The sequence below is a fragment of the Bubalus kerabau genome, chromosome 10 (genome assembly GCF_029407905.1).
Source record: "Bubalus kerabau isolate K-KA32 ecotype Philippines breed swamp buffalo chromosome 10, PCC_UOA_SB_1v2, whole genome shotgun sequence".
NCBI classification, from domain to species: domain Eukaryota; kingdom Metazoa; phylum Chordata; class Mammalia; order Artiodactyla; family Bovidae; genus Bubalus; species Bubalus kerabau.
The window spans coordinates 14423799-14440438 of NC_073633.1; the positions used below are offsets into that span (position 1 = coordinate 14423799).

At 41.3% G+C, this 16640-nt stretch overlaps 1 protein-coding gene across 1 annotated transcript in view; it reads right to left on the reverse strand.

Annotated features, from left to right (window-relative positions):
* DMGDH (dimethylglycine dehydrogenase) overlaps positions 1 to 16640 on the reverse strand; it is an 85023-nt gene that overhangs the window by 51709 nt on the left and 16674 nt on the right. The window contains exons 6-8 of the mRNA XM_055536656.1: positions 10478 to 10726; positions 7998 to 8196; positions 214 to 383 (exon numbers count right to left, since the gene is read on the reverse strand). Coding sequence (XP_055392631.1) covers positions 214 to 383; positions 7998 to 8196; positions 10478 to 10726 — 618 coding nt within the window. The remainder of the gene's footprint in view (positions 1 to 213; positions 384 to 7997; positions 8197 to 10477; positions 10727 to 16640) is intronic.

Genomic DNA, 16640 nt, shown 5'->3' on the forward strand with positions numbered 1-16640 from the left:
AAAAATAGACTTAAAAGTTAAAATCACTGATGTGTTCCTCACATATTCACATAGATTCCTTTTTTGTTTTAGACGCATATCCTTTTTGGACTCCCTAACCATTCCCCAATGATGCACAGACTAAAAAGCATCTAAAGTCAGAGGTGCTGTAAGTCAATTCTGAACAGACAGACAATTCTGAACTTCACAGACAACAGTAAATTTGCACCTTACCAATATTGTTGAATCCATATGACTCCCTTGCTTTGGCCTCGGTGTACTCAGCTGTCGTCCACTTGCCATAGCGATTGGGATCCAGTTCTATCAGATCAAAAGGTGGTTCTCCGTGCAGGATCCAGTCACTGAGATATTTCCCGATGCCACCAGCATGGATTATGCCATATCTTTCAAATATAGAAATAAATACCCTGTTATTAACACATATTACTTTCCAGCAATGAAACATGTCCAAATATTTCACAAGACCTCAAAGCTGGAGTGTTCTATGCTATTCAGAACACACAATCTACATAATCTTTATACTATCATCTTTTTCCTCAAAAAAAAAAAAAAGTTTAAGCATCCAAATTAAATGTGCCTGACTTGGTAACTAGTTAGTTTCCACAGTTTCAAGAGATGCATGTCTGTAGAATAGCCTATGACTCTCAGCTAGTAAGGATCTTGCTCTAGGAGAATAGAGGCAAGGAAGCACACAGGCAGATGTACTTGGTACCTTATCTTGAGCTATGATTATTCTCACTAATAGGAATCTTACAAGAGAAATATGTGCACTCTGGTGTGGCACACCCATCCCTTCTCAGACTCAGTTTAGTTTGGGTCCCTTTAGCAACGATATCTGTACAAGGACTTGGGCCATTATCATAGAGGCACACAAAGAGGCAGTCACCCAAGGACTCATGGGGAAGAAGGGGAGAAACAGTGGCTCCTGTATTTTGCAACCAATGAGTCACTCGGTGTGGAGGATTAGCTTGTTTCTATATCCACATGAAGATACTTTAAAACCAAAAACCGGGCTTCCCTGGTGGCTCAGTGGTGAAGAATCCACCTGCCAGTGCAGGAGATACAGGTTCAATCCCTAATCTGGGAAGCAACTAAGATCAGGGAGCATGCCTGTAGATCTTATGCAGAGCTGAAGAGCAATTAAGCCCACTGGGTGGCTCAGAAGGTAAAGAATCCTCCTGCAAAGGGGGAGACCTGGGTTCGATCCCTGGGTTGGGAAGATCCTCTGGAAGAAGGCATGGCAACCCACGGCAATATTCTTGCCTGGAGAATCCCCATGGACAGAGGAGCCTGGTGGGCTATAGTCCGTGGGATTGCAGAGTCGGACACGACTGAGTGACTAAGCACAGCACAGCACAGCCACAACTACTGAGCCTGTGCTCTAGAGCCTGAAGCTGGAACTGCTGAAGTCTGTGTGCCCTAGAGCCCATGCTCCTCAACAAGAGAAGCTCTGCGACGAGAAACCTGTGCCCCACAGCTAGAGGAGACACCACTTGCTGCAACTAGAGAAAAAGCCCACGTAGCAGTCAAGACCCAGCGCAGTCAAAATCAAATGAATAATTATTTTTTTAAAAGACCAAGAACATAAGTGGCAAATAATTTTATATCAGATGGAGGAATCAGGGTTTAATGTCACCCATGTGAGGTTCTACCCACTCACTCTTCTGGGTAAAGTCTTAGGTGGTTCATCTGCGGTTTAAGTCAAGAGAAGCTTTCAAGGAATTGGATGAGTAGGGAGTCATGGGGAGAGGACTAGGAGCAAAAAGGAGCCACATGAGCAAACATCAAAATGCAAGAAATTCCAGTACTCCAGATGACAACTACTTAGCCAGCACTGAAGCTTCTGAAAACATGGGAGGACCTTAGCAAAGACTGGAAATGCTAACTACCATTTTCTACAACAAGATACCAATTTTACTATTTTATAAAAATGATTTATATCATTTGTTATAATGATGTATTTCCTTATATTTGTTATAAGGACATTTCTTAAGCAGGATAAAGAGATAGCAATTTATACTTCTCTAGATAATTTTGCAAAGAGACTTGATTTGGCTCATCCAAATCACCCACAATCTCACTAACTATCAAGAAAGCAAAAAAAATTAAATATATGCTTAAAATAATTATGAACTATTTGCATAAACTGTTTATTCACTTAACCAGTTCCAGTGTGTGACTACAACTGTTATTTTGAGAGCTAGAGATACTGTTTACAAGACAGAAACTATATAAAGTTCTTTTGGCATTTGGAGGGAATGATGCTGAAGCTGAAACTCCAGTACTTTGGCCAACTCACGTGAAGAGGACTCATTGGAAAAGACTCTGATGCTGGGAAGGATTGGGGGCAGGAGGAGAAGGGGATGACAGAGGATGAGATGGCTGGATGGCATCACTGACTTAAGTTTGAGTGAACTCCGGGAGTTGGTGATGGACAGGGAGGCCTGGAGTGCTGCAATTCATGGGGTCGCAGAGTCAGACACAACTGAGCAACTGAACTGAACTGAACTGAACTGAGAGCTTACCATTTACAAGGCATTGTTTCCCCCTAACATCTACCAGCTGATTTATGCTTTAGCAACTCTATTTTACCAGTGAGAAAACCAACCTGCACACAGGAGTTAAATAAGGTTGTCACACGGCAACAAAGTGCAGATTTAGGATACAAACTCAGTCATCTGACCCCAGTACACACTCTGTTATTGGACTTTACTTCTTTAATGGTTCTTTTTTTTTTCTGCCAAGACACACGTAACAGAATTTATATCTTTGGCAGACTCCTTGGGCATAGCCAGGGTTAGTTTGGTTTCATGTGGACTCACCACCAGACCATCATGTTCTTTATCTTTCAACAATGGCATGTGAGTAAATAAATAGGGCAGAGTGCTGTTGCTTAAGGCGAATCCTGCATATAATCTATTTATTTATTTTTATGTTAAAATGTGTTTATTTTTTAAAAAACTTCAAGGTTTTTATTTTATACTGGGGTATAGCTGGTTAACAATGTTGTGATAGTTTCAAGTGGACAGCGAAGGGACTCAGTCATACGTATATATGTATCCATTCTCCCCCAAATCCCCTCCTATCCAGATTGGCACATAACACTGAGCAGAGTTCCGTGTGCTATACAGTAGGTGCTTGTTGGTTATCCATTTTAAACATAGCAAAAAGGAAATTTCCACAAACTTTAGCCCTATAACCCTTATTAAGTTATATGTAAAATCTCATACAACACATCTGCTGAGATGGATGAAACATCTTTTGAAAGCCCAGAGTGGTTGAGAGTGAAATGCATAGAGCAAGAGAGATCTGGGTATAATTCTTGTTCTGCCACTACCAGCTGTGTGACCTTGCAAGTTGTGTAACCACCCTGAGCTTTAGTCTCCTCATGTGCACACTTTATGATGCTGGTGGAGAATTAATCGACATGGCATTTTAAAGCATATAGGAGGCAAGTGATACACGGTAGCTGTTGGGTCCTTGTATAACCAACAACAGAGTATGCCTCTGCCCAGTGGATAAGATTTTCATAAGGAAGTAATGTATAACATGGAAGTGGAAGGGAACTCAATGAGAAAAGAAGAGTTAGGCTTTTCTTCTATGTCTAGCATTTATCTGCAGAACCCATTATTACATGGCCCAGCTGCTATGCCTTCTGAGTGTTTGTGTCTGCTTTTTTATAACAACTGTTAAGCTGTCAGGCATTACGTCTTACAGCACTCTCCTGTCTTTAAATTTGCTGTTTGTAATCTGTTCTAAGCCAAGATAACCAGATTCAGTTCAGTACAGCTCATTAAACATCTGGGGAGCACTGTGTTAGTCGCCTAGAAGCAGGAGAACTTGCTATATTTGGGACAAAAGTAAAACAGCTTTGACTAGGGTAATGAAAATGAGCACTGGCATATCTGTAGACAGTTTGCAAATATCTATTCTTTGGACTAGAATAACAGACAATACTGAAGTGTAATCCCTGGGCCCCTCTCCAGACTACTGAATCAGAATCTATAGGAGGGGGTTGTATGTGAATATGTTTGCTTGTTGGTTTTCAAATTCAGCATGTCTTTCATGGATTCTAATGACAAATAATAGGAATTTCATAGGTAAGATGCAAAGGAGGATGAAACACACATACAACTAAGAACAGAGTTGAGATTTTGCTTTTTAACAAGCCCGGTGGCTCAGTGGTAAAGAATCCGCCTGCAATGCAGGAGACTCAGGTTTAATCCCTGGGTTGAGCGACTTCACTTTCACTTTTCACTTTCATGCATTGAAGGAAATGGCAACCCACTCCAGTGTTCTTGCCTGGAGAATCCTAGGGACAGGGGAGCCTGTTGGGCTGCCGTCTATGGGGTCACACAGAGTTGGACACGACTGAAGTGACTTAGCAGCAGCAGCAGGAAGATCCCTTGGAGGAGGGAATGACAATCCACTCCAGTATTCTTGCCTGGAAAATCCCATGAACAGAGGAGCCTGGCAGGCTACAGTCCACGGGGTCACAAAAGAGTCAGATATGACTGAGTGACCCAACAACAACAGGTGATTTTGGTGCTCAGCCACATATATGGAAACCGCTGGCCTTCAGAACCATGGACTGGATCCCTGGTATAAACTGGAAGGGGTAGTCGACGTAAGCATTCTACTGTGTTCCATGAGAACTATTTTAGCAATCTCAACTTTTAAATAACAATAACGCCTTTTGGGATTAGGTCAGATTGGTCAGACAGAGTGAGGCACTTTGATCTGACCCTACCTGTCGTCCTTCCCATTCATCTCACAGTGTCTACAACCTGGGGAAATTACTCAGAACAATCAGAGCCGGATGCCGACATCAACCCCACACAAGCAGATACAGTGTCTAGGTGATAAGTAAATAGTGTTCTAAAGAAAGCAACTTCCTGATTACCTTAGTAATAGGTGTTCTATTAAAGTATAAATATCATGAGACCAGGTATACTGTCTGTTTGTTCATAGATAAAGAGCAATGATCCACAAAATGTATTGATTAAATCAATAATTCAGTGATTCAGTTAATTGCAGGATCAAAAAAAAATATTTAGGAATAAATTTAGCAAAAGAAGTGCAAAACTTACACTCTGATAACTACAAATCACTGTTGAAAGAAATGTTAAAAGTCCTAAACACATGGGCTTCCCTGGCAGCTCAGCTGGTAAAGAATCCGCCTGCAATGTGGGAGACCTGGGTTTGATCCCTGGGTTGGTAAGAGCCCCTGGAGGAGGGCATGGCAACCCCCTCCAGTATTCTTGCCTGGAGAATCCCCATGGACAGAGGAGCCTAGTGGGCTACAGTCCATGGGGTCGCAAAGAGTTGGCCACGACTGAGTGGCTGAGCACACACACAGCACACAAACAAGTGGAAGACATTCCTTGTGTGTGAATCACAAGACTCAATCTTGTTAGGATGGCAGCACTCCCCAAGCTGATCTACAAAAACGCAATCCCTATGGGAATCCTAGGCGGCTTCTTTAGAGAAATTGACAAGCTGGTCCTAAACGTTACGCAAAAATATGAGAAGCCCAAATAGATAAAACAATACTGAACAAGAATAAAGTTGGAAGAGTCACATTTCCCAGTTTCAGAACTTAGTGAAAAACTACCGTAATCAAGGCAGCGTGGTACTGGCCTAAGAATAGACACACAGGCTAAGGAATAAAATCGAACGTCCAGGAATAAATCCATACTTATATGGTAAACTGATTTTTTTACAAGGATGCTGTGGGACCATAAAAAAATAAATATTTGGCCTTTGTCCTCAGTTCCTGGCATAGAGCTCCTAACACTTTTGGAATTTATATTCTTTTGTATGCTACGCTAACAGTTGGCTTCATGGAGAGGGGGCAGGGGAACCAGAAGGCTTCAGAATAGAGGCTGGCCACCAGAAGTTCAATCACCAGTGATCAGTGGTTTTAATCCATGGTGCCTATGTAATGAAGCTTCCACAACAACTTCCAAACCACAGCGTTTAAAGAGCCTTTGGGTTGGTGAATCGACTGAAGTGCTAGGAAGATGATGCACCAGAGAGGCTCACGAAGGCCCTGCAGCAGGTCCCGCCTCCCAGACCTTGCCCTGCGCTTCCCTTCCACATGCACTGCTCCTGAGCTGCGTTCTGTAGAATAAGCAGGTAAAACTAAGTAAGTTTTTCTTGAGTTCTGAGAGTCATTCTAGTGAATTATCAAAACTGAGGAGGGGTTGTAGGAACCTCCAAATCTCTAGCCATTCAGTCAGAAGGACAGGTGATCCCTGGAAGTTGAAACTGGCATCTGAAGTGAGGACGGTTTTGTGAGACTCAGTCCTTAACTAGTGGGGTCTGCACCCTGAGAGTGAGCAGCAGATGTGAAGTGAAACTGTCGGCCACTCAGTTGGTGTCAGAGAACTGGAGAATTAAGTGCTGGGTGTCAGAAGCAACATCAGAAAAAAAGGCATCACAGATGCCAACACTATTTAGTGAGTAAAGAGCAGTCTTTCAACAAGTGATGCTGAGACAGTTGGCTATCCTCAAAAGAATCAAGCTGTGTACCTACCTCACAGCACATACAAAAATTAACTCAAGATTGATTAAAGACCTAAATGTAAGTGTTAAACTATAAAACTCTTAGAAAAAAATAAAGATATAAATCTTCATTAACTTGGATTAAACAATAGTTTCTTTTATATGATATCAAAACTACATTCAAAAAAAAGAAATACATACACATTTTGGACTTTATGGAAATTAAAAATTTTGTGCTTCAATAGATATCAAGAAAATTAAAAAACCCAAAGAATGGGGAAAATTTTGCAAATCATGTATCAGATAAGGGTCTTATATCTAGAATAAAGAACTTTAACAACTTAACAATAAAAAGACTAATAATCTAATTTCTTAAATGGGCGAAGTATACAAACGGACATTTCTCCAAAGAAGATGTAAGAGGGATGCACAAAAGAAACATTCCCACATGCACAGGCCTACGTATTGACTCTATAGGTGATTCCCTAGGCTCCCAGTTCCATTTACCTTCCAGATTCACAGCTCCATCTGGTTTTCTACCTCTGGATGTTCTGAAGACTTAACACTGTCAAAAATTCAACTCATTATCTTCCTGGTTGTTGCTTCCTTTGACCTCAGCAACCACAGGAGTAAGTTGGAAAGGTTGCCATCATTTGCTCCTTTTCTCTCTCCCTTAAAACCTAATGCAATCTGTCACCAAATCTAAGTAATTTTGCTTCCTATCTCTCAGTCCCCACTGCTGCTTCCTTAGTTCAGACCCCAACCTCTCTACTGTCCTAGAAGAACAGCACCCCAAGCAGTCTTGTGCCTCTGGTCAGACTTCCTGCCTTGTTCTCAGCTCTAGCCCAGTGCCCAGCAGTAGATCTGGCACAAAGCTAGCCAATCACCAAACATCAGTTGAATAAATGGCCAAACAAAATGGGGAAGGAAAATAGAATATTAGAAACTGTGATCTGACAGTAAAATAGGCTTGACATTAATATTCACCAAATTAATGGGACAAATGTTAGAGATGAAAGATCAAATGGGTAATGGAACCATAAATAGTAAGCAACTTGAGTAATCATAAAGAAACAAATCATGTTGAACAAATATGAATTATGGTGAAAACTGCATCAGATATATTACACATTTGATATTTTAAATTATCTTTGTCATATTGTGTTACGAAAACATCCATGTAAAAGTGGGGCAAATTCATCTATCTGAACATTTCACAGCATGAAAGGAGACATAAATAACGGAAATGGCAAGAAATATGCAAAGAGAAAATTCCAGGAAATCACTGCCCTTCTGTGAACAAATCTGTCAAACCTATACAAGTCAAAGTTTTAAGACTGAAAATTTTTATTCTTTTCACGTCATTGCTCATGAAAGGGAGAAAACTCTCTGCCTCTCCCTCGTTTTCCATTTTTGGCCTGAGATTATGGGGCAAGACTTGTCTAAAATATGTAACTCTAATCAATGTTGAGTTACACAGAGATACTCACCCAAAACCGACAGCCACCCAGTAGTTTCGGACCCCCTGGTGGGGCCCCACCATAGGCAGAATGTCAGGAGAATAGGTGATGGGACCGTTGACGATCCTGATGATGTCAGCCTTTTTCAAGACTGGAACCAAGTCCATGGCAGCTTCAACGTGTTCCATGATTCGGTCTAGATCAGACTCAAAGAGCTCCTTTCCAAAACCTGAAAAGAAATGCCAGTGTTCGGACAGAGAAGTAGAAATATCGTGTGACATCCCTGATATGTGGGATCTAAAAAGAAATGATACAAATGAACTTATTTACAAAACAGAGACAGACTCACAGACTTAGAGAATGAACTTAAGGTTGCGGGGGGGTCAGGGGGCAGGGGAAGGGATCCTTAAGGAGTTTGGGATGTGCATGTAAGCACTGCCTTATTTAAAGTGGATAACCAACAAGGACCTAGTGTATAGCCCAGGGAACTCTGCTCAGTGTTACGTGGCCTCCTAGATGGGAAGGGAGCATGGGGAAGAGGATACATGTATATGTGTGTCTGAGTCCCTGTGCTGTCCACCTGAAGCTATCACAGTATTGTTTCCAGCTAGACTCCAGTACAAAGTAAAAAGTTTAAAAAAAAGAAAAAAGAAATGTCATTGCGGTGAGGATACCACACCTGTCCTGACATGTGCTCCAAAGTGACTTAAATCCCTGAATCCAAGCTTGCATTTAAAGATGGCCTATAAGGAAGTTACTTTTCTTTTTTCTTTTTAAATTCTATGTTTGATATTTGCTATCAATAGATGAGTATTGTTATATTACCATATTATATACTGAGAATAATAGGTATTTCTTGAAACATTAAATCATGAAAGGTAACCTTTATAATAGAACATTTTATTTTATTCATATTAGCAGTTTCCAGTATTTAATCCAATCACAAATTTAAAAACCAACAATAATAACTTGGTTTGTCAAGAGAGATCTTTTATCCTTCAATTAACTATAAAATTCTGTTTCATCCTTTCAGGTGAGGGCAAATGGGAGTTTACAAAGTCGTGTCAGGACACTGGGGATAAATGGAAAACCTCTTTAAGATGCAGATGATGGACTCTAGACACCTTTTAACTCTCAGCAGGGAAGAAATGGCAAGGAGGCCTCATTCTTCAAGCCCCCTGCCACACACACACGGAGGACTAGAACACTGGGAAGAGTCAAGGTCTTGGGACACAGTTGTCTCCTCGGTTGTGAAAGGCACCGTGACTCGGGGCAGGGCCATGGATAAGCTGCTAAAAGCATGCCTTCAGTGGTGCTGGCGGCGTTCCGCACAGCAGCCAGCCAGCCCCTTCTTGCTCCTCTGTGGACAGTGTGTCGGGTCAGGGAGGCCTGCAGATCATGAGGGTTAGACCCGAGCATGTGGGCACCCAGGGCCAGCCAACAATCTGGCTCTTCCTCCAACCAGAATTATTTAAATATTTGTTCAACATTTATGTGGCGGAGAGGCTGCCAGCACAGGGGAAGAACCTAGAGGTAGGCTCCCAGGTGGCAGCTCAGCCCTCCCTCTGGGATCGGAGCTACTCCCCTCAGGCCCAAGTGTGCAGAGTCCACTGTGCAAAGCCAAGCCCTTAACTGGCTGGCCTGACGTCTGTGGAAGGTGGTTTATCATGTGCAGTAACTGGGCAAAGATGTTCTTTGAAGACTAGGAGGGAGGGACTCACTCTGTAGCCCAAGCAGCTTATCAAAGTACAATTCCAGAAAGTACTGTCATCTGCATTTCTTCATATTCTCTATAATATTTGTGTGCCAATGACATTTTAGCTCCTTCTATAGATTAAAACCTGAGATACCTCCTTAGGTGACCCAATCCTTCATCTGGCTTTGCAGAAAAGTTTCATGAAAAAATTTAAAAAAAAATAAAAGTAAATAAATACAACAGGTTCTTTTCTCCCTTATAGAACTTGAAAAAGAAACTATGGTACCTCCAGAGATAGCAGGGAGGCCTAAGCCTTTTCCACATCCATTTATGCAGCAGGAGACAGCTTCAGTTCGCAGTTCAACCTATCCTGTTCTGCTGTAGATTTCAAGGCTTTCATTCTTAACAGGCTGCATGCCTATCTCTGATACCTGTTGTCTTACCAACTGTCAAAGCACAAGAGGAGCTGTGTACGAATTTTGAAACTAGACCAAGTAAGCAGAGGAGTGAGAAGGAAGTGGGGAGGCAGGAGGTTGGTGTGGCCAGGTAAAAATTACCTGAGGCTTTCCAAAGCAGCGGGGAGAACTCTTTTTCAGCTTTTCTAGCACCAACTCTCTTTCCTTACTCCCTGCTGTGATTGTTCAAAGGGATATGAGAACAGAATTTACCTCAAAGCCCTCACCTCCAATGTTCCAGGTTATCTATTTGGTAGTCTAGTATCATGGTGTCATTTTTTTCTACAAACAACCCAGAGCAACGGGAAGGACAACATATACGTGTCTGACTTGCACACGCTTCTATTTGCCGAACCCACCTGGGGGGACTCCACTGGTAACCCATGAGTCCTGAACTTTCATTTTCTCCTGACTCTCATATGGACCAAACAAAAGCCCATCCCTTTCCTGTCGGAGGTAAAACGATCCTTCCAGGTCACGGAGCACCGGGAGTTCTCGCTTTAAAGCTTTCACTTCAGGGATGGTCGATGTGATAATATACTGATGTTGAACCGGAATGAGAGGATGTTCTAGTCCAATCATCTTACCTACTTCACGAGCCCAAAATCCTGAAATAAGAAAAAGTATTAGAAGCTGTCACTTCACATAAAAATGTACCACAGATGCCATTGATATGGCTATTTCAATTAAAATAAAATATTTAGAAGAATTCAGTACTCATGGCAAAGTCTAAAGAATGTCATAACAACACCAATGAACTTATCCATGATACAGAAATAGACTCATTGGCATAAAGAACAGACTTGTGGCTGCCAAGGAAGGGGAGGGACTGAAGGGGAGTTTGGGGTTAGTAGATGCAAACTGGTGTGTATAGGATGGATGAACAACAAGGTTTTAGTGTATAATACAGGGAACTATATTCAATATCCTGTGGTAAACCATAATGGAAAAGAATATGAAAAAGAGTGTATGTGTGTATATGTGTGTGTATATATATATAACTGAACATATACAGTTCAGTAACTGTACAGAATAAATTAGCCCAACTTTGAAATTCAACTATACTTCCCTAAAATTAATTTTTAAGAAATGAAGGTCCATAACAACTTTAAACTTTTTGTAATTGCAAAACTGAATGGGGGAAAAGAAGACAATATTTTATACTACCCCAGAGTTCTGAAGAATCTAAGGGAACTCCATTCCTGAAAAAGTATTTTGCCTATAAGCAAAGGTATGGGGGGGAAAATTCTTTGAAGGAAAAAATAAACAACCCAAATAAATACAATGTCACAAATATTAAAAAGACAGTAATGGACTGACCTTACTTGTATAACAGGGAGGTCAGGCAATGAAAGGGAGGTCAGGCAATGAAAGAGACCCCGTGTAGCTGTGACCAGCAGAATACTATGCATAATAAAACTCTGCTAGTGAGCCCTCTATCCCCCAGACTCTCATCTCTCCAAATCCTGGGAGCCTAAAATTCTACAAATACAGAATTGTTCTTTCAACTTAAAATTTGAAAATGTATATACTTTGGGAAAGATAACAACTTAAGTTCTCTGTTGTATTAAAAGTTTAGTTTGGCTATGTTTGTAAGACCCTTTATTGCAAAGGCAGAAGGCATCTCGAGCAGGAGGGAGGTAGTGCCCCAGCAAAGGGGAGCGGGCCCATAGGTAAGTGAACATTCCCACAACCTGTTTCTCCCTTCACAGTGTGCACGGGAGCATTGTGCACTAATATTACTAATATTACTTTTTTCTAATTGCAAAAGACAGAACCAGATAAGTTGTGGCTGAAAGGACCCTTGATTCTCTCCCCTCCTCAGTGACTCTTCAGTCTACAGATGTGGAGCTAAAGTCCAAAATGATAAGGAGACATGCCCAAGCTCATATTGGGAGACTCTGGAGTGGTCACATCTTATTGGTTTTCTGGCTACAGAAAGACTATTCTAAAAAGCCAAGACATATTCAACTGAATAAAGGTATTTTAGAACCTAAAATGACAAAAACAATTATTTGTCAGGGATACAGGGCCACCTGACCCACCAATGATTTACTGGGGGTATGGTGGGTCCTGTTTGCTTGTTTCATAATAATGTTGAATGATCATTCTAATGATTAGGGAATCTTCCCCAAGTTATTTCTTTAGAGGTTGCATTCTCTAAACTTTTAACTATTTCTGGGTGATGTTGTTGGTTACTTTTTTGGTAGGGGGCAACCTGATACGGAGTCCTGAAGTCTCTGTCACTATGAAGTTCAGAGCCAGACACAAATTATCAATCGAATCTGAGAACCCTGATGATGTTCTCTTATGTGACATCCAAACATCACTCTTGGATTCTCTTGTTTTGTTTTAGCCTAACAGCTAAGCTGGTCACACCTGGATAACAGAAATGGGTGTCCATTTGCAAACCAAAAATCTTACCTGGGGGCACTAGAGCTGCCTGCTGGTCTTCGAATAATTTAAAGATTTAATTTATTCTTGCTAATAGAAAGATGTAGATTACCAATATCAAGACTTTGCAGGATAATATAGTAAAGCCACATGTTCTAGTTATATGCACTGGAGCAGTTTTAAAATATAAAAAGCCAAAGTATTTAGCCTAGCATTTCAAACCACTGCAGTGGTTAATAAGCTCATTTCAATTAAAAACAAAAATTAAAGAAAATAAATTCTGTCCTACTCAAACATATTTACAAATTTATGAACCTAATTGTTTGCTTATTAATACAGTTCATCATTAAAATAAAGTGGAAATGTATGCATAAGCATCATATAACTATCTTACTCCAAACCCCATAGCAAGCCCTACACTGTTTTCCCCTACACTGTGGTGGTGTTTGTTGGCATTCTCTTCCTCTGTATGTCAATTCAGTTAACCTAAATCTTGCCAGGATTACACTTCAACCCTTGCTAGATCACCCACTGACCAAGTTCAAAGGGAAGAGAAACAAGTGTGGAGGAATCTCCTATAATCTACCATTATCATCTGGAAAACATAGAAGAGTCAATAAAAATGATCATTAGAAATGGCTTCCTTTTTTAAAATGCACTGATTAATAGAAATGGAGTTTAAATGAACAGTACGGGTTTGGTGGACACGTTTACTTCTAGTAGATGGTTTGTTTATACAGTGACATTCTCTGAGGCAAAGCCTGGACAAAATTAAGCACTTCTTTTTGGCTGCATACTGGACTTCATGTTGGCATGACCCAGTCACATTTCTGATTTACCATGTTAGGAAAATTCTGAAGTAAAATTTACAGAGTTAACTTGGGCTTAATGAGTAGATTGGAAATGAGGTCAAGAGAAACATTCATCATCAGGCATCACAGCAAATAGCTCCTGCCCTTGCCTTTGAGCTGCGCTGGAGCTCAGGTTGGATCCCCAAGGATGAGCAAAGCTGTGTTCAGAGCAACACTAAAGGCTGTTTAGCCTATTGCACACCAAGAGGTCAGCAGGGTGAGAAACAGTTCCTCAGCTCTGCTTGCTCAACCAAAAGCTTCCCACATTCCCTCTTCTGTAGGAACAAGATATACAGGAAACACTGATATAGCAGTGTTTCTCAAAAGATACTTACAGTCCATCTGGTACGACAGCACAGTACTACCTGGAGCCTTGTTTAAAACACAGCTTCCCAGCCAGACCACCTGGGAAACTTCGCATGGTGACTCTTGTGCACCTAGCTTGAAAACCAAGCTCTGTGGGAAGTCAGGTTACCAGCAGAATGTGTGCTGGATGACCACAGAGCAACTGAAAGGAGTGGGGAAATCTTAAGGCGGGCACCAAGAAGCTGTACACCCAATGCTAGTGTTTCCTAGACCAGGGCATAGGCCTTCCAGGAAATAATTATAATAATCAAAATTATTATCATTATTTTACCAAATTTGTTTAGTGCTTTCCATGTGGTTTAGTGGCTAAGTTGTGTCCAACTCTTTGCGCCCCCATGGACTATAGCCCGTCAGGCTCCTCTGTCCATGGGATTTCCCCAGGCAAAAATACTGGAGTGGGTTGCCATTTCCTTCTCCAGGGGATCTTCCCCATCCAGGGATGGAACCTGGGTCTCCTGCATTGCAGGCAGATTCTTTACCAACTAAGCCACTAGGGAAGTCTCTTATCTGGGTACTTGGCATTATTAGCTCATTTACTGATCATAATAACTTGTTGAGATGGCAATTAGTGTTCTTGCCTGGAGAATTCCATGGACAGAGGAGCCTGGCAGGTTACAGTCCATGGGGTTGCAAAGAGTCAGACATGACTAACACTTTCACACACATCTGTTTTACAAATGGGCAATCTGCCCAGGTCACACAGCTGGCAGTAACGTGTCTCTGGTCAAGAGAGCCCCGCTGCCCTGGACAGTGCTGGAGATATATCAGCAAACTGACAGAGTTTTGCTTTTAGACTTCCCTTTTCAAGGTGTCCTGAAGACTCAGCAGCCTCCCGTTATGACTCCATGTAAAGACACGTTTAGCAGGTTATGGTACAGTTGAGTAACTGATAACGGCCTTTACATCTTTTACATTTTGGTTCTATTTCCAAGTCTATATCCCAGTGATGTTAATTAGGTTTCAGAGCTGCCAGAAGGCTAGCTCTGAAATTTATGAGACATCTTGGTCTCACCAAATAACTCTGGGAAACATTCCATCAGACACACATTCTAAATCATGTCAGTACAATGCCTTCTGCAGATGGTTGCTTTTATTCATAAAATTAATCATTGCTAGCTTGAAGAATAGAAGAGGGTGTATCCAAAACTTCACCCCCAATTGCTTAGGCTTACATTTAGGGGAACCTCCATACTTTAGAAAGGTTTTTTAAAAAAAACAGACTCCTCCATACCTTCCACAGACTACTAAAATGTGATAAATTAGATTTTCTCCAATAATGTTTGCCAATAGAAGAAAAGATGGAGAAGAAAAGGGGGAAAAAAAAAACATATGGGGCTGAGATGTGATCTGAATGGCATAAAGAACTGAGAATTGAGACAACACAGTTCTTTGTATGGCTTCCCAGGAGGCTCAGTGTAAAGAATCTGCCTGCCAATGCAAGAGAGGCAGATTCAATCCCTGGGTTGGGAAGAGTCTCTGGAGAAGGAAACAGCAACCCACTCCACTATTCTTGCCTGGGAAATCCCATGGACAGAGGAGCCTGGCGGCGTGCAGTCCAAGGGGTCACAAAGAGTCAGACACGACTGACCAAGTGTACAAGCACACAGTTCTTCATACAACTGTGAACAAGGAGCTACCTGGAGTTATCAAGACCTGAGGATGGAACTCAGATGTGGCTGAGTTAAAGGCATCAGGAGCAGAGGCATTCAGAAGCAGGACATCTGAAGAACAGTTTTTCTGATACTGCTCTGGGATTTGCTTTTTGAGGCCAGCACCAGAAATATTTCTCCAGGACCTCCTGCTCTTGTTCTCCTCTGCCCAGGCCACCCCACAGGATTGCACAGCTGCACAGAATACCTCATTTGGTAACCAATGTCCTAGACTTAGGGCAGATCTCTTTGGAAATTATTCTTTCTCTTCAAGGATTCCTTATTCCTCACAAATTGTGCTTTAGAAAAAAGAAATATTATGATGGCAATGAATTGTATGCATACATATTTATCCATTTTAGGAAAATAAGAGATAAATGTGTTAAATTAAGGTCTTCTATGTTATTTCTCAAAACGGTTAAGAGCATGTGGCTGCCTGAACCATGGTGTAAGAAAAATCATGGGGTTTGTCCAAGTCTCTCTGAAATGAGTTCAGTGATCAATGAGCAATGTCTGTCACAGGTGCTGGATAAGAAGCCAGAGAAGGCCTGTTTAGTATTTACTATCACTATGAAAACCGTCAAATGTTCTTAGAGGCTGAATTCATGAGACCATAAAGAAAGTTGCAAGATGACAAAGAATTTTTGCTACTTGGAAAAAGAGAACGAACGGTTTTATTGCCTTAGATCTTCTGGCAGAATTTAGACCAGGTGTGCCCAAGGACAGTGGCCGGGTGGCAGGGGGTGGCGGGGGGGGGCTGGGCGGAGGGGAGTGGGGGTTGGAGGGAGTTCCTGATGGAGATTTCCTTGGGGGCGGGGCAAGCAAAGTTCAAAAACAAAGCAATGCTTTTGCTTTTATTTTTTAGGCAAGTCATCTTACATTATTTAGAATTTCAAATGATGGCAAAGAATGAGATTTTTATGCTTTACAAATGGGAGCATGGATTGGAAAGAGTCAGAAATACTAACATAAACTCTTAAATATTGAAGACATTACTTTTTCCAGGGTCACTAAAAATGTTTTGTTAAAAAAATAACATCAAACAGAAGATACAATCTAAAGGAAAGAATCCTAAGAGTACTTGCTTCTGGCATGTTCTCATGGCATATCATCTGATCTGATAAATAATAAAGGTTGTTTTCACTTTGTAAATATAAGCAATGACTCAAAGAGCAGACCACGAGAAAAGCAACAGCTGCCTCATGCTTATTTTAGGTTTTAAATTAACCATTATGTACCATAGGTAAATATAAAGTATTATC